At 43.8% G+C, this 24065-nt stretch overlaps 1 protein-coding gene across 1 annotated transcript in view; it reads right to left on the bottom strand.

The window, feature by feature from the left end:
- GUCY1A2 (guanylate cyclase 1 soluble subunit alpha 2) overlaps positions 1 to 18038 on the bottom strand; it is a 276684-nt gene extending 258646 nt beyond the window's left edge. Inside the window, exon 1 of the mRNA XM_054015549.1 lies at positions 17639 to 18038. Within this exon, the coding sequence (XP_053871524.1) occupies positions 17639 to 17872 (234 nt within the window). The 5' untranslated portion in view covers positions 17873 to 18038. The remainder of the gene's footprint in view (positions 1 to 17638) is intronic.
- Positions 18039 to 24065: the final 6027 nt, after the last annotated feature.

The following is a 24065-nucleotide window of genomic DNA, read 5'->3' as shown; positions in this document are numbered from 1 at the left end:
CCCCGGCTCCCCGCCCCGCGTGCCTGGCCCCCCGATCCCGGCGCCCCGCGGGCCCGGCCCCCCGATCCCGGCTCCCCGACCCGCGGGCCCGGCCCGGCTCCCAGCCCCACGGGCCCGGCCCCCCGACCCCGGCCCGGCCCCCAGCCCACCGACCCCGGCCCGGCTCCCCGACCCGCGGGCCTGGCCCGGCTCCCCGACCCGCGGGCCCGGCTCCCGGCCCGGCCCGGCTCCCCGACCCGCGGGCCCGGCTCCCGGCCCGGCCCGGCACCATGCCCCCGGCCCCGCACAAAGAGGCCCCGGCCGAGCCTCCCGATTTTCCCGGACATGCCCGGCTTTTGGGGATTTCCCCCCGGACGGGGATTTGAGCCCCCAAAAGCCGGACATGTCCGGGAAAATCCGGACGTATGGTAACCCTAACTCTTAGCTCCACCCCAATGGAATATCTGTGGTCCTCCCTTTCCTGAGGGATAAAAGCCGCACTCCTCACCTAGGCGGACATCAAGATTTGGCCCTACAAGCAGGCTCCCAATCCTACGCTCTGTTCAGCAGTGCACACTGCATGGTTTCCTGTAGGGTGTAACCCTGCAAGAACATTCTGCACATTTTAGCCATCATCACTGTAGTCCAAATTATGTGCATAAATTACTGACAGCATGTTATAACAAAGCTCAAGCCACTTATCAGCAAATCTCAGAAATTAGGGATGGAAAAGATCTGGATATAGTTTTATGATATTGTTTGTAAACATAGCCTTATATAATGTGTTCATCTTGCATATGAATGGTAAAGCTCAAGGGTCAAATTCCCACTTCATTCAGTCAGATTGCAAATGAAAATTGTAACCAGTTTATAACTGTGCAAGGATAGCTGAGGGTAGAACATGAACCTGATGATTTATTGTTCAGATAGCAACTGTATAGTACACAATATGCAAAGCCACATTTACAAAGAAGAAGGTAAAAATATTTAAAATAAAGTTTTTCTATATTCACTAGAAATATCTATTGGTTTGTACTAGAGATCTACAAACTACTCAAAGAATAAAAATCTGTTAGTGTTATTCACCCCTATACACTTCTACCTCACTATGACGCTGTCCTCAGGAGTCAAAAAATCGTACCGTGTTGTAGGTGAAACCGCGTTACATGGAACTTGTTTTTGATCCACTGGAGTGCGCAGCCCCGCCCCCCTGGAGCACTGCTTTACCGCGTTATATCCAAATTCGTGTTATATTGCGTGGCATTATATCGAGGTAGAGGTGTATTTATGAAAATTTCCATGGTTTTAAAACTTGAAATGCCCATTAAAATCAACAGAGTCACACAGTTAAATCCCCAAATTCTGAAAATGTTTAAATAAAGTGGACATTTTATATTTAAACTGAAGTCATCAGGAAAAACACAATTAGTTTTCTGAAGTGGTAATAAGAAAAGAAATTAACAAAAGAAGTACAAGTTAATTTAACAAAACAATCCAACATAAATTATCTTCTAAATTAATCCCATGTGTAAAACTGTAATCCTTACATGAGCATGCGCACACACATACACACATCAAAGCAAGCATTCAAAATAAATGAAATAAACCAGATAGATAAAGAGAATACATATGGATCCATGTGAGATATATTTAGTGCACAAATGAGAAATGACCACTAATGACTTGAACACTTCTGAATTACCATTTAAATACAAATCCCCCCATGTAGTCTCAGTTGGATATGACTGATAACACCATTATGAAGTAGGTAAGTATTGTGAGAATTAATTAAACTAACAAATGCTAAGTATCATATTATTATTCACTTCCTGATTTATTTATTACACCATGTTGCTATGCTCTGTTAAAAAGCTGCTGTTTCACTTCAGAGGCAGCTGCATTTCACTTCTGGGCAATGTGATTCTAACATGGATCTGACTGTGTCCACCCACACAAGAGTAAGCAATGGAAGGAGAGGGGGTAAGGAACACCCCCCATTGTGCCCATGTGCAAAAAGCCATCCACAATGACAGCTTCAGTGCTAGTGCCACCCGTTTTATATTTTCCAAAGGGGACAGGGAGTGGGTGGGTCTCCTCAACCTTTTGCACTTGCCAGCAGAACTGGCTGGACACAGAATATACTGCACCATCTCCAAGAAGCACAATCCACCTGAGCTCTCTGGAGCTCCAGGAAGCACTGCATCTGTCTAAGATAAAGTGCAGCTTGTAACTATCTATGGGACAATGCACCTCTTCTCTGCCCCTAATACAAGTCTTTGCCTTAAAGGCACAATAAAACCACATATTTATTAGAGAAGTGCTAAAGCTCATTGGCATCCTTTGAAATGGAAGACTCTACATACGTATAAAATAGTTATAATAATGTCCCTAAGCCTCTAACTGCCAGATGCTGGGACTGGATGACTGAGATGGGATCATTTGATGATTGCCCTGTTCTGTTCATTCCCTTTGAAGCATCTGGCATTGGCCACTGTAAGAAGACAGGATACTGGGCTAGATGGACCACAGGTCTGACCCAGTATGGCCGTTCTTATGTTCTATAATATTATTAACTATTCACCAGTAATTAGCTCACATTTAATATATAATCAAAACAAAATCATTAGTTTATAGTTAAGTTTTCTAAGTGCATCACCAAAAAAATAAACACACACAGGACTTGACACACTGGATTCAGACCTAAGGTCCATCTAGTCCAGTGTCCTGCGTGACAGGAGCCAACAACAGACTTCTGAGGAAAGTGTAAGAACCATGCAGCAAGCAGATATGGGGTAATCTGCCCCCCACAGTAGGTCTCACCCTAATCTAGATAGCTGGAGATTTTCTCAAGCCCTGAAACACGAGGTCTAACATTCCTTTCAAAGCTTTTGTTGGCATTAACTATTATAATTTTGAATATTCTTGTTATCCATATCATAGAATCATAGAAGATTAGGGTTGGAAGAGACCTCAGGAGGTCATCTGGTCCAGCCCCCTGAACATGTCCTAATTCTTTTTGAATCTTGTAGTTCTTAGTCGCAACTTTCTGTGGCAATGAGTTCCACCATTTAATCACACGTTGTGTGGAAAAGTATTTTCTTTTATCAGTTTTGAATTTGCCACTTTTTATTTCATTTAGCATCCCCTTTTTCTTGTGTTATGAGGCACGGAGAACAGAAGCTCACAATCTACCTAATCTAGATCATTCACTATTTTATATACTTTTATCACGTCTCTTCTTATTAATCTCTTTTCTGAGGTAAACAACCCTCATCTTTTCAATCTCTCCTCATAGGAGAGTCCTTCCAGGCTCTATCATCTTTGTTGAACCTCTCTGAACCCCCTCTAGTTCTGCAATATTCTTTTTTGAGATGGAGCAATCAGTACTGCATAGTATTCCAGAGGAGGCCACATCCAGGACTGGATTAATCTATCACTGGGCCCTAGGCAAATATACACTTCTGGGCCTCTATCTTGTTGGAGAAGGAAGCAGTTTCTTTACACAGTGCCCTCCTCTCTCCTTGTCTCTGTTAGGAATGGTAAAGTGAGACTCAGCTGTGCATGAGGCCTGTTTCTGTCCACTCATCCACTGGTGTGCATTTGCCTGCAAACTGAAAGAATTTAATTCACTTGACTGAGCGGCATTGTGACCTGGTGCATGGGGTCACAATGCTGCTCACTAAGTGAGTGAAGTTCTCTCAGTTTGCATGCAAATCCACAATAGTAAAACACATAATTACATTCATAAATTTCTCCCAGCTACCAAATTTGGGCCCTAGGCATGTACCTGGTTTGCCTGTGTGTTAATCCAATCCTGGATACATCATAGATTTACAGCAGGGGAGTCAACAGGCAGACTGTGGGCCAAAGCCAGACCGCCACACGCTTTTGAACAGACTCCAAAATCTTTTTATTTACTTATTATCGTTGGGATTTTTTTTTATTATTTTCTCTGGAGTCTGGACCTTGACCGTAACTTGACCAAGAAATTTGGACCTTCACAAAAAATAATTGACTACCCCTGATTTACATAAAGTCATTATAACATTCTCCATAGCACTCACCATCCCATTTCTCATGCATCCTAAGATCACACACTAACACTAGGAAGGAAGTAGACCCGATAGAGTTAGGAATTCTAGAGGATAGTCACAGATGAGGGGAGCAGCCTTCTGCCCAGAGAATCTTAGTAGCACTCCAGGACAGGGCCAGACTTAAGAAAAATGGTGCCCTGGGCAAGCTTTCTTTTGTGCCTTTTAAGTACTACTCCCTGAGCAGCGGGTGGCGGTTCAGCAGGCAAACCAACAGCTGGAGTGGAGGTGGTACTGCAGGTGTCATGCTGCTGGGAGGATAAAGAGTGGATTAATGTGATTGCCTGACTCCTGCTCTGCAGCCCCTTTATTCCCTCACCCCGTCTCCCAGGTGGGCATGGCCCTTCTGCAACCTCTTAACCACAGTGTGCACACATACCTTGACCATGGCGCCCCGGCCAGTTGCCCACCCATAAGGCCAGCCCTGCTCCAGGGAGGGTTTTCTGACCCTCTAAAGTCTTTAATAATTTCTCCTTGTATAAACTAAGTGGCTTCTAGCTTAGCCACTGAAGCGCTTCGGCACTTCCACTGTCATGCACTTAAAACTTAAGCCCTTAAAAATGTAAGTGCATGAAAGTTAAGCATTGAAGAACATAATTGGCTCAGCTAGAAACCACTTTGCTTCTATCACCATTTTTTTAAAGGAATTCAGTCAAGTCAGAGGGTCCCCCTAGACTTCTGTACCCTGAGGTGTTGCCAAGCTACCTCCTAAACAAATCAGTTCTGCACATTGCAAAGCCAAGCCATCAGAGAGCTCGGCCAATTTGGTGATTCACTGTTTAAAGTTTTACGTGCTTGAAACTTTTAGTCCTGAATCACTCAACTGGCTGATGTTTACATAAACTGACAGCTCTGCTGCTGGTGATCTGGCTTTAATGAGGAATGCTTTTCTTATTTCATGCTTCAAAATAAATTTTATTCAAATCTCTGTGCACAAGAGATTATAGATTTGTAAATGAGTGTCAGTTGGTGGGTTTGGCAACTGATTTCTTTATGAGTGAAAAGTGGCTGAAAAGTCATTCTGACTTCTGGTCATTTCTATAGTATTTATCCTGTAGTTTTGAAACTTCCCAAAAATCATTATTTTCATACCAGTAGCTTGTTCCTATTAAAAGCTGTGAGGGTGAGGCAAACTAGCAATGAGGCCTTCTCCTTGCAACCTTCAATTTAAGCACTTAACCACATTCCAAAACTACCAGGGAGTTGCGAGAAAAGCTGGGTGAATCACTGAATCTAGAGGGCCTGCAGAGACCAGGGGAAGACAAAGGCTCTGATATAAGATTAGGGTGACCAGACGTCCCAATTTTATCGGGACTGTCCCAATATTTGCTTATTTGTCCCGTGTCCTGACCTACCTTCAGTCGGGATGCAAATTGTCACGATATTTTACCTCCACTCACAGGTGGAGCGGAGCCCGGGGGTGGCTCGTGTCCCCCCCTGCCCCGACTCTGCCCCCATCATCCCCCATTGGATCCCTCCCCAAATCCCCGCCTGGCCCTGCCTCTTCCCCAAGCACACCACATTCCTCCTCTTCCCCTCTCCCCCCCAGGCTTGCGCTGATCAGCTGTAAGGCGGCGCAAGCGCTGGAGGGAGGTGGGAGGTGGTGACGGTCACCCTGTGTGATCTGGTCACCCTATCTAAGATGTGCGGGCACTTTTAGCGGCTGATGGCACTGCAATGGCCTGATATAAGGGGAATCCTTCTCCAGTGGATAGGATAAAGTCGAATGGAGTAGAGCTCCCTTCCTACACATCCTTGCACCAGGAGGAGAATGGACAGAGAGGACACAGGAAGCCAAGGAAAAGGCATAGATGTGGGGCTGGAACCCAGTATTGCCAGTCTCAAACATTTGAAAATCATCAGTCAGCCCACCATCACCACCACCACCAAAAAAAAAAGAAAAATCATGAGGGTTTTTTTTTTTTAAGTAAATAAAATACATTTGTGTGTGTGTGTTTTTTATTATCTACCTTCTGCTTCCTGAGCCCTTAGGGTGCAATCAGTTCACATTCCCAAGCTTTTCTCTGCAACCACAAAGGCCAGAAACTCTCATTTAAAAAGGGTAAGCCAAGATTCGCATGCGATCTCTTTATTCTAGCAGCAGGGACTCTAGGGAAAACACCCATCATAGAAGACCTACAATAAAAAAGCCCAGAAGAGCATTCAATTGGGGAATCAAGCAGCAGGGTTAGCAATGTGGAACCAGCACAGCCTGCAGTCTGGTCCCAATGAGGAGGCTGGCTGGGGAGCCAGGATAGGGGAATTTACGGGAAGGTAAAATAAGCTGCCCAGCGCCATGCGGAGAGTCAGTAGCAGAGCCAGGATTAGCACTCAGAGCTAGCTGACAGCTACCCCATTCTCATTCTTCCAGACCACACTGTCCCGTTGCGCACTTTATGTGTAAACTGTTGTGAGCCCCCTCCCCCCCACACACACACACAAAGTAAAGAAAAACTAGTTTTATTTAATACATAACAAAATATTTGGAATGCACAAATACTTTACCTTGGCTCTAATGGTGTGAGCTCTTTGAAAAAAATAAAATATGGAAAAAATAAATAATATTAATTTGCATGCATACAGCTACCTTTCAATTAGAAGAACCACAGGCCTTCAGAATGGAAATTGCCTATTATATCATCTAGTCTAACTTCCTGACAATGAAGGATAAATATCCCAGGGTGCTATATATTATAATACATGCAGGAAGGAATCACTTTACTCCTCTTTGAATTTCAGCCACATATGGGTTGGAAAAAGAGATTCTCTTCTGTGCTGCGGAAAGAATATATTCTTCAAGTGAAAATATAACACATAATCTATTTGTAATTCTACCTGTTCTACTGTTAAAGTAACAGGTTAGAAATTAAGGGATTTAGTGTCCATTCTCCTCCCCTGCCCCCCCATCCCATGAATTCCTTATATTAAGAACTTAATTTATACCAAATTTTCAGAGAGGAAATGATTTTAGTTTTATATACTATGCTGCAGAGTAACTTATCCCTTTGAGGGCTACAGACAAACTGCACCTCATTTTTTCCTTAACATTGAAAGTTAGTTTTGTAGTTTGCAGGCAGGTACCCATAGAAAGAATTTTAATCATAATTAACTAGAATGACTTATTTTATTCAAAGCACAGTTTAACAGCACTTACAATTAAGACTGGGGGGGGGAGGGAGGAGGCTTTATTTTTTGCAAACATTGTAAGATCCACAAAGAGCTTATTGACATTGTGTCATTGTGAAGTAAGATAGCTCTGTTCTCCAGCAACCACACTGGAAAATAACATAGGCCTCATCTATGAGGGAATTTGCCCTAGTTTAGTTACAGCTATTATGGCATATCCCAAGTGTAGACAGGTAAGATTGCTTTACACTTATGCATGAGCTCAAACTAGATGATCATAATGGTCCCTTCTATTTTATAATCTGTGATTTTCTGCAGTGCAACTTGACATTGAGAAGAGTTGAACCAGTGCAAACCATTTATCGCAGTTTTACCTGTCTACACTAGGGAACCGCACTGGTGCAGCTATCCTGGTGTTTGGTCACCCATGGCTGAAATTCCCTGTATAGGCAAGGCCTTATTTCTGTCTGAATCCTCAAATAGAGTCACAGCATTCTGGAGATGAGAACCTGTCCTCCCCCTATTCTCTGCTTCAAGAGACAGATTTTTTTTCAGAGATTACAAGATATTCAGGATTTCAGCCTGAATATATGAAAACTTTAGGAGGATAATTAGGCTTATTCAAGAATTTCATGAAACTGTATTTTTTATCCCAAGCAGAAAGTCATGGGACATTCTTCTTGCTTGTGCACCATATAGTAGCTATTATTATAACTGGTCTAAGGATTACGTTTGCAATATTGGAACCAAAGTTCAAATCTCTGCAAGGGTAATACAATCCTTCACTCTTCAGAGGCAGATAATGAGTTTTATACAGGGGATGAAGATTCTTTGCATGAGATGCTAAACCCCCAAGATTTTCCCATGATGATTTTCATATTAATAAGGGTTTGCCAGGCTGTTTTAAGTTAATACTTCCATTGCTGCACACCATGCTGTGAGCTGGTTGTCTGCCTGGCTACTGGCCTTCCACCCCAGAAATGACTGTATGTAAAAAGTGATTTTGGATCTTTTAAATTGAAAGGTCCTATATAAAACAGGGGTAGGCAACCTATGGCACGCGTGCCAAAGATGGCACGCAAGCTGATTTTCAGTGGCACTCACACTGCCCAGGTCCTGGCCACTGTTCCGGGGGGCTCTGCATTTTAATTTAATTTTAAATGAAGCTTCTTAAACATTTTAAAAACCTTATTTACTTTACATACAACAATAGTTTAGTTATATATTATAGACTTATAAAAAGAGACCTTCTAAAAACATTAAAATGTATTACTGGCACGCGGAACCTTAAATTAGAGTGAATAAATGAAGACTCGGCACACCACTTCTGAAAGGCTGCCGACCCCTGATATAAAAGGTATGATATTATTAAGTTTAAGAAAATGAACCCTGTTAGCCTGCCACAATCACTTACTTCTTCAAAACAGTGTGTACTCCTGACTTTAAATGTTCTTACTGGAAGTGCCACCGGTGATCTCCCTGAGTTTTATTGACAATTATAAGACTTTTTCCTTTAAACAATCATTCCTAATAGATGGCTGCCTCTGCTGCGGAGGTCAACCAAACCCGCCATATGATGACCAACCAGTCAAGTAGACAAGCTGGTAGCAATTGTGACAAAAACATTGTTTGAATTTACCTATTATTTAAGACATGTATATTCTCCATCCAGTAAGTCAGGCAGAAATCTCTTCTCAGCAATAATGAAATTTGATCCATAATGATATTCTAATGGGTTAATATTGAATCATTATGGTCCACAGTATGTGGTGTAAAATGTGTAAATGTGCTAATTTCTCCTTCTAGTGGCTACAGCCTGCTATTGTTAGGGATCATTAAAAAGGGAATAGAGAATAAGACTGAGAATATATTATTGCCCTTATATAAATCGATGGTACGCCCACATCTCAAATACTGCGTACAGATGTGGTCTCCTCATCTAAAAAAAAGATATACTGGCACTAGAAAAGGTTCAGAAAAGGGCAACTAAAATGATTAGGGGGTTGGAACAGGTCCCATATGAGGAGAGATTAAAACCCTGTGCCCAGGGCTTCAGCTTGGAAAAGAGGAGACTAAGGGGGGATATGATAGAGGTATATAAAATCATGAGTGATGTGGAGAAAATGGATAAGGAAAAATTATTTACTTATTCCCATAATACAAGAACTAGGGGTCACCAAATGAAATTAACAGTCAGCAGGTTTAAAACAAATACAAGGAAGTTCTTCTTCACACAGCGCACAGTCAACTTGTGGAACTCCTTACCTGAGGAGGTTATGAAGGCTAGGACTATAACAGCGTTTAAAAGAGAACTGGATAAATTCATGGTGGTTAAGTCCATTAATGGCTATTAGCCAGGATGGGTAAGGAATGGTGTCCCTAGCCTCTGTTTGTCAGAGGATGGAGATGGATGGCAGGAGAGAGATCACCTGATCATTGCCTGTTGGTCCACTCCCTCTGGGGCACCTGGCATTGGCCACTGTCGGTAGACAGGATACTGGGCTAGATGGACCTTTGGTCTGACCCGGTACGGCCGTTCTTATGTTCTTATCTACAGAAATAATAACTTTCGTTCACGTGGTTGAGGTTTGTGCTTTGATACGGCAGGTCTAGGTTCAAATCCAGCTAACAACTCAAGATCACTGAGGAAAAAACAAACAATGAAGATACATTTTACATTTATTCTTCATCTAATGTTTAGTGATTTTGTGACTCTTAAGTAAGAGTTTATATACTAATTTAAAGGAGAGTCCTTGTTGAATGTTGTTGGAAATGGGGATTGTATAGAAAAAGACAATTCTGAAATCAGGTTATTTAATAGTAAATCTAGAGCTGGATTCAAAGCTTGCTGAAGTCAATGGAAAAAAATGCCTCCTGAATTCAATGGTCTTTGGATCAGGCCATTAAACAATGGAAGAGGTCTTAAATTTTTAAATGTTTATCAGGTTTGATTGCAATTTCATGTACGGTATATATTTCAGGAAGGAAATTCAGACAAAGCCATTCAGACAACAAAAGCAAATCAAAATTTTAAAAGATTTAGTTTTATATAATGCTATAATTGTCTTTCCAAAAACATCAGTTAAATGCTTGAGGACATAGCTTCCTCTAGATGCATGTCTAATTTCCAATGAACTAACAGGAGTTACTCTACACACCTGAAGCGGAGTGAGCCTATGTCCCTTAGGTGGGCACATTGTATTTTATTTTCAAATCAGTGACAAATTATTTTCTTATTTTAATTCTATTTTCAGCCCTACACTGGATACAAGTCAAGATCAAACTGGAGCAAATGTGAAAACTGCTACAAATGTAAAAAGTGTCCTGTGGAATAATACATTGTATTTTCTATACTATAAAACCCTTATTTGATGGAACTAGAGTACCATTGCCTTTTATCAGAGCCCATTAAAGGCAGAAAACTCTATGCTGAAAGTGAAGAATATATAATATCATCATTTTTAGTTATAATTAATCATAATTTATGTCATCACCCAATGTCAAAATTAATCTTTTAAAATGAGGCATAGCAATAAATATGGCAGCATAATAGGAATAGAATTTAAATTTGAGAGAGATGTACATGTGATTATGCCAGTTTCATGGAGGATAGGGTCATCGATGGCTATTAGCCACGATGGTCACGGATGCAATGCCATGCTCTGAGTGTCCCTAAGCCTCTGCCTGCCAGAAGTTGGGAGTAGATGATAGGGGATAGATCACTCAATAATCACCCAGTTCTGTTCATTCCCTTTGAAGCACCTGGCATTGGCCACTGTCGAAAGACAAGATATTGGGCTAGATGGACCACTGTTCTGACCCAGTATGGCCGTTTGTACATTCGGTTAATTTCTCACAAACTAGGTCCTGTTGAAAAAGTGTGCAAATCAACTTACGTGCTGGATTTCTGGAATTTTTTGCCAACTCTTAGAAAATATGAACCAGTCCAATGAGAAAGGCTCCTACTGATTTCAAGGACAGTGGGGTCAGGCCCTGAATGAATGTCTCCCCTTTCCAATCCTTTTTTCAAAATTCTGGACACTTAAAGAACCACCTCACTGATTTCAGTTCAGATGGATAACTATAAAGGGAGTGAGTCTCTTCTGTCCATGAACGTGACACTTAGGGCTGTTCTACACTGGGAGGGGGGAGAGATCGATCTAAGATACGCAACTTCAGCTACGTGAATAGCGTAGCTGAAGTCGAAGTATCTTAGATCGATTTGCCTCGGGTCCTCATGGCGCGGGATCGATGGCCACGGCTCCGCCATCGACTCTGCTACCGCCTCTCGCTCTGGTGGAGTTCCTGAGTTGACGGGGAGCGTGTTCAGGGATCAATTTATCGTGTCTAGACGAGACGCAATAAATCGATCCCCGATAGATCGATTACTACCCGCCGATCCAGCGGGTAGTGAAGACGTCCCTTAGGTGCACAACTCCCATTAGAGTTAACAAAAGTTGCCTACAACTTTGCAGAGACATGGATGAGGGTTGCAAGAGAGCAGAGCTAAGGCAAGCCAAGGGCTGATGAACATGCTGCCTTGTTAGGCACCATTCAGTGATATGTAATATGTCGAAGGGAGCGGACTGTGCAGTGTGAATGACCAGCAAACACTGTGCCCAGGGCTTGCTGTGTTGAGCAGCTGAGTGTGGTTCCCAGTAAACATTATCTTTCACACTCAACTGCTCAACACAACAAGCCCTGGGCACTGCATTCTTCCCAGCCCTTCAGACTGCAGTGCCTGCTTCTTTCAGCTGTGGCTGTGGCTGGGTGTCATAATAGCCTCTATTCTTACTTTCCCTATGCTCAGCTCTTCTGTATGCTTGTAAAGCAGTACTCCAGGGTGGCAACAGGAGTATCTTGAAATGATAACAATGTTCCCTGTGCACACTGTTAACTTGGACAGGATAGGCCTGACCACCTCTCTCTCATGCCACCTGGAGGTTCTGCCCCCTCTGCACACTCCACTTGCTCCCCTGCTCACAGATCAGGGAGGATATAGAGATCTGCTCACGTTGCTTAGCGCTGCGTACTTTTCTTCAAACTATGCAGAAACCTTTCTGTGCAAGTCGGGCCCAATATTCCTCTCAATTACTTCAATTAAAAGAATTGGGCCCATGATAAGCTAACTCTGAACACTTGGTTTTCAGACCACCATACTTTTCAACAGCCTGCACCAAAATACATGGCACATATTCTAGGACATCTTTAGGACCTTAAGCCACAATGGCCCTATTTTCATTTACATCAAAGTCACTTTACACCGCTCTGGCAGGGTATAGGATCCTTAAAGAAGGAGTAAATTACATTTTCAGCCATTTCAAGGCCCCTTTATATGAAGAAAAAAAAAACCAGCATAAAGTGGCTGTAGGATGAATGAGAATCATGCCCCTAAATGTTTTCTAATAACCTGATCCAGACAGAATCCTCAAAAGGGAACTTTTTAAACGGGTATTTTAGAGGCGAGCTCAATCAGGTGATCTGAATGTGCAAGAAACGGTTTCTTTTCAGTTCTTTGGAAGAAAAACTCCAGAATTAGACACCGAAAATACCGGAAGTTTAAAAAACAAATCTTTCTACCTTCTGCAGAAAGTGATACTTATGCAATGGCAGCCTTCAACTAGACAGCCACATCTGACAGATTACAAGTGATTCAGTATCCAATTTTCCAAATCCAAAATTCAGTAGCCAATTTTCTGTATATCTTAGCACAAAATAGCTCATGTAGTTCATGAATGCATTTCTTTCCAGTTGCATTTTGTTTTCCTTTGGCAATTAAGTACTTTTCTACTCACCCTGTCTGTTACATATTTAACAAGAGTTGGCAAGAGCCAACAACTGCATTGTTTTGGAGGGGCATAATAGTTTGTTATGCTTTCATCTCTTCTTTCATTCTAGTACTCTTCATATCTCAGCTTTTTCACTCCAAGCTGCAATAGATTCTCTCTCTCTCTTCCACCCTGGATGCTCTCTCTCATTCAGCACCTTTGCCCCTTGGATGCTCCTTCTCTGTCTGCTCCTCTGCCCCTTGGATGTTCCCTTGCACTCAGCTCTCATGCTCAATTCTTGCCTTCACAGATCAATTCTTTGTAGCCTCTGCTACCTCCTGATTGAAACAACATCACAACAGGGATCCCTCTGCATGCCACAGCATTACACACAAATATTATTTTTCTCTCTCAGTGAAAACTACAAAATAGATACTACTTTGCGTCTGAACCCTTGCCATCTTGGCACTAACATGTTGAGCGTAACACTATGGCTAACTGCAAACATTGAAAGATCTGTGGTGTCTTTCAACTTTGAAAGCATTTAATACAGGGGAGAAAAGTGCTGCGGAATTCACTCTGGAAATGAAGACACCCAGTTGTTCCCTAATATATGTGATCCTTCAGATTTAACTGCTTGAATTAAATTGACATTGCCCTCCTCTCACGTTTTATATCAGTGTAACTCAATTAACTTCAGTATAAATACTCATGATTTACATCAGTGTATGGGAGAAGAAAACTGGGTGCAAAGTATTAAACATAAGAGTGACTTGACAGACTGTAAGACCGGTATTCTGCTGAACACAGCACTACATCTGTAGTTGTGCTGTTGTGTTAACACTGAAAAGACTTTCAACAAAAAAATAAAAATAAAATCATAATATCTTGGACCAATTATTTCTAGAACAGATTGGGCCTGATTCTCCTGTCACTTACATAGCATTTGTGCCAGTGTGACTTTATTAACTTTGTGGAGTTACTCCTGATTTCAACCAGTGTAAGTGAAATCAGAATCAGGCACCATATATCTGGCACTAACATGCTTGGATGAAATTAAGAAAGGGAAATTTTAGGTTAAAAAAATCCAGCAGTAACAGCTATCTCCTATGGAAACCAATGGAAGACTGATTGCTTAGGACATTAAAACTAGATTGGACGCAACCTGCACAATCATGAATGAATAAACCTGTAATGGCAGAAAGGTGGACTAGATTATTTAACAGGTCTTCCACAACTCTAGATTCTATGATTCTGTTTATTCTTCAAACTAATGCAATGATTAACTAAAATTAAGCTGTAAAACAGTAGCTGTCTTTTACAGCATCCCACTACAGAAGGGAACAGTCAAAGCTGTGAAAATACAAATGCTAAAGTTATCAGCAATAGTAATACTAGATATAAAAATACTATACTGAGCTACCTCAGAATATTTTAAATATTGGGTAAAACTTGCTCTAGTTATACCACCTGTATTACTATTATATTAAATAATTTAATTATTTTATAATAATGCAAGATAGGCCACCTGGGATGCCTTCTATTAATTTCAGCATTACAAGATCAGATTCCTCCCGGGGAGGGAAAAATCAATGTAAGAGAAAACTCTACACTGAAACTGCAAAACTATTAACTATGTAATGCACTAAGCTTTCCTTGTTAAACAACTGGTCTACTTCCATCTACCCAATCCAAGTCATAATGAACAAAAAGGAGCATTGTACATCACAAGCAAAGCATCCCCAGTAATATAATATTAGTCAGATAGATAATTTCCAATGCTGGATAACAGAATATAAGAAGGCTTAGTGATTGCCACATTATTCAGCAGATATCTGATTATAGATGAACATACTAGTTGTTAAAACTAGAAATTGATACCTAATACATTAGAGTAATTTATGTCTCTAAGAACCAGATATTCAACTGCAGCTGGAAATGTTCTGATCCTCATATATATGATTATGGAGCTCAACAGACATATCTTATATGGGAGAAAAAATATTTTACATATAACAACTTAACACTGAAAATGTTTGTTTCATTAATTTTACAGTCTTCCAAACTAACAGAATTGTATATAGCAGGTTCTATCCAAATTCAAAATGAATGTTAATGGTCACAGTATTTTAACATTCTTCCTTAATTCTCAGATGTAGACATGATTATTCAAGTAATCATCAACAAAGCATTTTTAAGAGACTGAAGTCTTCAAACTGCACCCATTTCAATGAATGCTAGAACTCAAGGCAAATCTGTCACTCAAAACTTTTTACCCTGTTCAATAAGGAAAAAAACCTACACATGAAAGGAGTTCACATCTATTCAGGACAGGAAAAAATATGTACGGCAAGCACTATGTACATTTTGGGTGAAGTAGGAATGTTTTAGAAAACAATAATACATCATCAGCAGTTAGTTACAATTATTAATCGTAATTATTACTCATTTTTTAAATAATTTCTTTAAAAAATACTGTAGGTTTACTATTTTGAACAGGCTTTTTGCAGGAAGGGAATTCAAGCTGAAATTACAAACATGACTAATAGGATAGCTGAGGGTATTTTTATTTCCCAGCCCAGTTATAAACACTTGATTTCTAATAGGAGTTCTTTAAATCTGGTTTAAGTTGCTTAAAATAAACAGACTAAAACTCCAGGACAAGGGGGCACTGCAATTATGCTAAGTAATATGAAAATCTGTATGAACTAAGATAACTGGAAGAAAGTTAAACATTTATCAACAAAAGTAAATATTAATTTTAATCAAAATAACTAAGTCATTGCTTATACCAAAAACAAGTTCAGTTTTTTTTATTTAAAAACATTTTATTATGTACTAGTAAACACAGCTTGTATGCAATTTTAATTATGATTCTATATTTGATTGCTATTTATACTATGTAATAGTTCAAAGACATTGAATCTGTCCCAATCTCTGTTCATGCTACTTGGGAAATGCTCTGTTTTTATGACTAGTAAAACAGCTGCAGCTGGGTTGATTTTCCATATCCCTCCCCTTACTAGAAAAGGTATGAAAAGGAATATAAGCAACAGCCCATTTTAAATGATCTATGCTGAGTGGTTTGCACAGGTTAATAACTCTCCTCTCAGCAAACTTGATTCCCAGCAGTAGCTCCTGGAGCGCTGGGCATTTTACTTACTGCACAGTCCCTATTTAAATGAGATGCCCCCAATGGCACCAATTTTGGAGGGAATGTGCCCCCCCCACACACACACACACACGCACACACCCCAAAAGGTTTTTGCACTTACTTAAAAGTTCCATAGGCCACCAAGCTATGGGGGGCCATGGTTCAACCACTTTTAAGCAGTGGTCCTCTTTTAAATGTAGGGATGCTTTTAAATCATAACAACTGCTGCTGGAGTGGTCCAGAGCAGGGCACCAGCTGCGTGGTTGCACCAGTGAAATTTCACCCGGCTGGGCCACATTGGAGTGAGCAGCATTGCGATCTGGTGCAGGTGGTTGCAGTGACACTGAAATTTGGCCTGGCTGCCCCTCCCTCCAGATAGTGGAGCAGCCAGGCCAAAGGTGTTGCGACCTGTTGCAAGGGAAGTCTGTTCTGTAGGGCAGAGCACAGAGGGATCCTCCAAGGACTCCACTCCTAGCAATACTGGTTCATGCACTGTGTTGGTAACAGAGAGGGGAAACTCCTGGGGTAAGGAAGACCCGGGTCCCTGCGAGAGGAAAGGGGGCACTGGAATTTCCCCCCGCCAAGAAGTATCTGTATTGGGCCACTGCCCAAGAGCAGCATCAGAGGGTGCTCAAAAGGTCTGACAAGAATTGGGTTAGACACGGTCTACAACTGAAATACGGGCGAGAGGAGAGAGTGAGCGACTGCCGGGACCCTACCCCCATCCTGCAGACCCCCCTGCCCAGCGGGCAGAAGCGCTCCGCAAGTGGCTCCAGGAGCAGCCGAAAGCAGGGGGGCGCGTGCACAAAAGGGGCTGGGGACAAGGCAGCTCTGCACGCCAGGTGGCGGCTGCGGGAAACCCATCAGGGCTGCACAAGAGCGGGCGCTGCAGCCCCCGAGCATCCGCGCTCACAGCCCAGCGCGCTCGGGGACTCGGGCAGGCTGGCGGAGACGGACCAGGGGGTCCGGGCAGGGAGGCCAGTGCAGTGCCCGGGAGGGTGGGGGTGTCGGGGAGATTTAGGTTCCCGCGCAGGGGCACTGGGGGGATATAGGGGAGGAGACGGGGGTCGCTCGGGGCAGCGAGGAGGACATGAGGAAGGGCAGAGGGGTCCAGGCACAGTGGGGTATACGGATAGGATTGCGGGGGCATATCGAGGAGGACGCGGGGAGGATATAGGGGGCCGGACGGAAAGGGGCTATAGAGGTAGATTCTGGGGGGCGGGACATGAGCAAGAGGGGGGCTATAGGGGCAGGATACGGATGCAGGGAGGATATAAGGGTCCGGGCAAGGGGGGAAGGGAAACAGGGGTCGATTCTGGCTGGGGCTGGAGGGGAGGAGACAGGAGTCTAGGCAGGGAAGGATTCGGGGAAGGGGGGATGTGGGGCCCGGAGTCCTGAGCTCCAGCCTGACGCCCCCCACCAAGGGGCAGGCAAGAGATCTGCTGGGGGAGCCCCTCGCCCCCAGGCAGCCGCCAACCCCGGGGCGCGACACGTCCCCTGCCCCCGCCCGGGCTACGTACTGTGGGAGCCGTCAGGCGGCTGATGCTCTCCCCGAGAGAGTCCAGGTTGACCCGTCTCCTGCGCGGAGCCCTCCTGGCGGCGGCGGCGAGCGGGTCCTGCGGGCCGGGCGGGCTCCGGCTGCCGTTCCAGCAGAGCCTGGACAGGGGACATTCTCCCTCCTCCTCGGGGCTGGTCTCCAGATAGTCCGAGCCCAGCGAGCTGAAGGACTCCGAGGAGATCTTCCGGCGGGCCATGCTGCTGCGGGCGCCGGGCGAGCATCAGATGTGCAGGGGCAGCGCGGCGGGGCTGCGGCGGGGCTCGGCCAGGCTGCGGGGACCCGGGGGGCGGCTCATGGCTGGAAGTTCATGCCCCAGCCCGGGTGCCTGCGGCCGGAGGGAGCGGGTCCGTGCTGCAGCCTGGCCCCGGCTCAGCGCCTCCCGCGCCCTGGCCAGGGGGTGCCGAGCGCTCCGCCGGGCTGGGCGGTTTTAAAGCAGATGCCGCCGCTGCCGCCGCCGCTTTGCTCGGCTCCTGCCTCCCTCCCTCCCGCGCCCCCGCCCGCCGGAACCACGTGGGGTTGGGAGGCTTCGCCTCGCCTGTCGCTGCAGCTCGGGAGCCGCAAGGGCACTTTCCCGGGACTTCCCCTGGGCACCCCCTGGAGAGAGCCGACGCCCACCCCCCTGGGCTGTCAGTCCCCTCCTCCACCCCGGTGCGTCCGATTGCCGGGGTCTTCTGTCTCCCGGTGCATGCGATGGCCCCGGCTGTCAGCCCTCGCGCTCCTGGGCAGGTGGAGCCGGGGCTGGGACATGCACCTTCCCCCGTGGCCTGAACCCCCCTTCCGTGCGGAACTCCCCCTGCTCTGCCTGTGGCCCCCAGAGCCCATTGCCCGGCCCCCAGCGCATGGGTCGGTCTCCCCTCCCTGTGCGGACAATGCCCCGGTCTATCAACTCTCCCATCCAGACAGTGCCCTGGGCTGCATCCCTCCCATACACACACATCCCATGGACTGGGCCCGGCTCTGAATCAGGACGGGATGAGGCGCCCTCCATCTGGATGTTCTTCCTGAGGTGTCCCGTCTGTCCCCTAAGGTTTCAGACTCCTCCTCTCCTCTTGCCCTTCATCAGGAGGCTAAACCAGGCCAGGGCTCCCTTCTGCCCAGTGTAGAATGAATTGCCGCTGGCTGGCAGGAGCACAAACTGGAGACGCGATGCTGGATCCCACTTTCTGCCCTTATGATCTTTAATGCTTAACTGTGTCCTATGAACAAATGGACCAAATAGAGAAAGAGCTGGGGAATACAGAGCTGGGGCAATTGTTTCACCGCTGACCCGCTGGGTATCCCAGAAGGGCCAAACTTCTACAGTGCTGTTAATGCAGTGAATCCAGTGATTTTATCCCTGGTTTACATTGAGAATGACAGCGAAGAATCAGGCCCCATGTGCATTGTGCTTGGTGTGAGCAGGGCAATGCTAATGAATCACAGCATCTCTTCCTCTGTTTGTTTGGTCACCTGCCTTGCTGGATGGTGTTTCATCGTTTTGATTAAAAGTGGTTAAATACTAACATATAGTGTACAGATATGCCACATATTTATCATAAAGATATATTGAAAGCGAGTGTCTTCTGCAGCCATGGCAGAAAATAGTTTACATGTTGTAATAAACAAATTGAGTACATTTCAGAGGAGAGACTTACTAGAGGCTGCAAAAATTTGTTTAGTTTAGATCACACATCCAGTTATTGGGCATGTCAGTTTCTCCTGTCTTCTCATTTTGCCTTTCTTGGAAACTCTAGTTACAGGTGTTTATTTATTTATTTTTCAAATACTTTTTTTCCCCCCTGAGTCAGTACTGGACAGCTCCGTTTCTTGACAGTAAGACGTTTTCAGCTCTGCAACTATACTTACTGCTAAAGAAGCAGAATTCTGTTGTTACGTATCTTGCTAGTTGTTTGCTCCCAAAATAAGAACTTTCTGAATGTCGCTCAAAAAGCTAAGAATTAGATAAAGACTTTTAAAAAAACCTGTACTTTGTCATCAACTATATTCAGTACAACAGTTCATTATTCCACTTTTGTACTAGCATCACATCCACTAGCATCAATTATTTATCCAAGAAACCACATGCAGAAATAAAATGCAGGCCACATAACACCATTCAAATGAAACCTTTTTTTAAAAAGTGCTAAACAGAGCTTTGACACCTTTGAAGCCAGTGAAAGGGAAGCTATCTAAATCATGAGTCCGTCCCCCCCGCCCCACCCCAAGCCATGCATTCCCTTTAAAGAAAAGTTAAGCAGTTCCCACCCCAAGCCATGCATTCCCTTTAAAGAAAAGTTAAGCAGTTCCCACCCCAAGCCATGCATTCCCTTTAAAGAAAAGTTAAGCAGTTCATGGCAACAGGGCAAATAATTTCACAAATTTTACACAGGCAAAAAGGCTCTTTACAAATGTGATGTGAATTTTATTATTTCATGTTACCAACAAATAAGGTAGATTCTTCCTTGTTTGGTTTATCGTTAAGGTAATCAAAAATGTTTAGGATGGGGTGCTTTTCAGAACCACCAAGAAAAAAGAAACAGTTGCAATGCTGTGAGCCCATGTACCACGTCACATGTACCCATTCACATTTGGTCTGATTTGGTCCAATTACTATGACATTGTTGGCATCACTGAAACTTGGTGGGATAATACACATGATTGGAATGTTGGTGTCGATGGGTACAGCTTGCTCAGGAAGGATAGACAGGGGAAAAAGGGCGGAGGTGTTGCCTTATATATTAAAAATGTACACAGTTGGACTGAGGTAGAGATGGACATAGGAGATGGAAGTGTTGAGAGTCTCTGGGTTAGGCTAAAAGGGGTAAAAAACAAGGGTGATGTCATGCTAGGAGTCTACTACAGGCCACCTAACCAGGTGGATGAGGCTTTTTTTAAACAACTAAAAAAATCATCCAAAGCCCAAGATTTGGTGGTGATGGGGAACTTCAACTATCCGAATATATGCTGGGAAAATAATACAGTGGGGCACAGACTATCCAACAAATTCTTGGACTGCATTGCAGACAACTTTTTATTTCAGAAGGTTGAAAAAGCGATTAGGGGGGAAGATGTTCTAGACTGGTTTTTAACAAATAGGGAGGAACTCCTTGAGAATTTGAAAGTAGAAGGCATCTTGGGTGAAAGTGATCATGAAATCATAGAGTTTGCAATTCTAAGGAAGGGTAGAAGGGAGAACAGCAAAATAGAGACAATGGATTTCAGGAAGACAGATTTTGGTAAGCTCAGAGAGCTGATAGGTAAAGTCCCATGGGAATCAAGACTGAGGGGAAAAACAACTGAGGAGAGTTGGCAGTTTTTCAAAGGGACACTATTAAGGGCCCCAAAGCAACCTATTCCGCTGGTTAGGAAAGAGAGAAAATGTGGCAAAAGATCACCTTGGCTTAACCACGAGATCTTGCGTGATCTAGAAAATAAAAAGGAGTCATATAAAAAATGGAAACTAGGACAGATTACAAAGGATGAATATAGGCAAACAACACAGGAATGCAGGGGCAAGATTAGAAAGGCAAAGGCACAAAATGAGCTCAAACTAGCTACAGGAATAAAGGGAAACAAGACTTTTTATCAATACATTAGAAGCAAGAGGAAGACCAAAGACAGGGTAGGCCCACTGCTTAGTGAAGAGGGAGAAACAGTAACAGGAAACTTGGAAATGGCAGAGATGCTTAATGACTTATTTGTTTCGGTCTTCACTGAGAAATCTGAAGGAATGCCTAACATAGTGAATGCTAATGGGAAGGGGGTAGATTTAGCAGATAAAATAAAAAAAGAACAAGTTAAAAATCACTTAGAAAAGTTAGATGCCTGAAAATCACCAGGGCCTGATGAAATGCATCCTAGAATACTCAAGGAGCTAATAGAGGAGGTATCTGAGCCTCTAGCTATTATCTTTGGAAAATCATGGGAGACGGGAAAGATTCCAGAAGACTGGGAAAGGGCAAATAGTGCCCATCTATAAAAAGGGAAATAAAATCAACCCAGGAAACTACAGCCCAGTTAGTTTAACTTCTGTGCCAGGGAAGATAATGGAGCAAGTAATTAAGGAAATCATCTGCAAACACTTGGAAGGTGGTAAGGTGATAAGGAACAGCCAGCATGGATTTGTAAAGAACAAATCATGTCAAACCAATCTGATAGCTTTCTTTGATAACGAGTCTTGTGGATAAGGGAGAAGCTGTGGATGTGGTATACCTAGACTTTAGTAAGGCATTTGATACGGTCTCGCATGATATTCTTATCGATAAACTAGGCAAATACAATTTAGATGGGGCTACTATAGGTGGGTGCATAACTGGCTGGATAACCGTACTCAGAGAGTTGTTATTAATGGTTCCCAATCCTGCTGGAAAGGCATAACGAGTGGGGTTCCGCAGGGGTCTGTTTTGGGACCGGCTCTGTTCAATATCTTCATTAACGACTTAGATATTGGCATAGAAAGTACGTTTATTAAGTTTGCGGATGATACCAAACTGGGAGGGATTGCAACTGCTTTGGAGGACAAATTGATCTGGACAAATTGGAGAAATGGTCTGAGTTAAACAGGATGAAGTTTAACAAAGACAAATGCAAAGTGCTCCACTTAGGAAGAAAAAATCAGTTTCACACATACAGAATGGGAAGAGACTGTCTAGGAAGGAGTATGGCAGAAAGGGATCTAGGGGTTATAGTGGAGCACAAGCTAAATATGAGTCAACAGTGTGATGCTGTTGCAAAAAAAGCAAACATGATTCTGGGATGTATTAACAGGTGTATTGTGAGCAAGACACGAGAAGTCATTCTTCTGCTCTACTCTGCTCTGGTTAGGCCTCAGCTGGAGTATTGTGTCCAGTTCTGGGCACCGCATTTCAAGAAAGATGTGAAGAAATTGGAAAGGGTCCAGAGAAGAGCAACAAGAATAATTAAAGGTCTTGAGAACATGACCTATGAAGGAAGGCTGAAAGAATTGGGTTTGTTTAGTTTGGAAAAGAGAAGACTGAGAGGGGACATGATAGCAGTTTTCAGGTATCTAAAAGGGTGTCATAAGGAGGAGGGAGAAAACTTGTTCACCTTAGCCTCTAAGGATAGAACCAGAAGCAATGGGCTTAAACTGCAGCAAGGGAGGTCTAGGTTGGACATGAGGAAAAAATTCCTAACTGTCAGGGTTTTTAAACACTGGAATAAATTGCCTAGGGAGGTTGTGGAATCTCCATCTCTGGAGATACTTAAGAGTAGGTTAGATAAATGTCTATCAGGGATGGTCTAGACAGTATTTGGTCCTGCCATGCGGGCAGGGGACTGGACTCGATAACCTCTCAAGGTCCCTTCCAGTCCTAGAATCTATGAATTACCTGCCTTGTGGACAGGTGTCATGTGTGTGCATATGATGCTAGAAGTTCATGGTCCACAGATGAGACTTTCAGAGACACAATATAATGGTCCCACCCTGAATTTAGCAGCCTCTGTGCTGTTGAGGAGGATGAAAGTCTCAGGGAAGGAGGGCATCTAGCTGAAGCAGAAGGAAACAATCCCGTAGTTGGGAACCTCCTTCCAGATGATGTCATGGCATCCTCTTGCATTGAGGGTACCCCTTCTGGGACAGGAACCCCAGTTACTAGGAAGAGCTAGGAAATAATAGTGGGGGGTTCAATTATTAGAAATCTAGATAGTTGGGTTTGTGATAAGGAGAACCACATGGTAAACTGTCTGCCAGATGTGAAGGTTGCAGATCTCATGAGTCATCTAGACAGACTTTTGTGTAGTACTGGAGAAGATCCAGTGGTGTGGTGCATGTAGGTACCAATGACATAGGGAAAGGTAGGTGAGAAGTCCTGGAGGCCAAATTTAGACTGCTAGGTAAGAAATTGAAGTCCAGGACCTCAATGCTAGCTTTCTCTGAAATGCTTCCAGTTCCATCTGCAGGACCAGGAAGACAGGCAGAACTGCAGGGTCTCAATGCATGAACGAGATGATAGTGCAGGGAAGAGGGTTTTAGGTTTATTAGGAATTGGGGAATCTTTTGGGAAAGGAGGAACCTATACAGGAAGGAGGAGCTCCACCTAAACCAAAATGGAACCTGATTGCTGGCATGTACAGGTAAAAAGGGTGTGGGGATTTTTAAAACTAAGGGCTGAGGGAAAGCCAATAGCTATGGAGGAGCACACAGTTCAGCCAGAGACATCCCTTAAGGATACATATATTAAAGGGGGAACTCTATATACTAGTAAAGAGGATAGGAAAGAAGTTGGTAAAGTACAGGTAGGAGCTAGTGAGGAATAGTCAAACTGAAGTCCCATTTAAATATAACACATGAAGGCGAGCAAAATCTGTTTTCTGATAACCAGTTGTGGCTTACCTCATCTAAAGCCCTTGGCTAGTGGGGCATTGATCTGGTGTCCTTGTCTGGTCTGAGA

The sequence above is a fragment of the Malaclemys terrapin genome, chromosome 1 (genome assembly GCF_027887155.1).
Source record: "Malaclemys terrapin pileata isolate rMalTer1 chromosome 1, rMalTer1.hap1, whole genome shotgun sequence".
Taxonomy (NCBI): domain Eukaryota; kingdom Metazoa; phylum Chordata; order Testudines; family Emydidae; genus Malaclemys; species Malaclemys terrapin.
The sequence above is the reverse complement of the archived record's forward strand: the minus strand, read 5'-3'. Positions and strand labels throughout refer to the sequence as shown.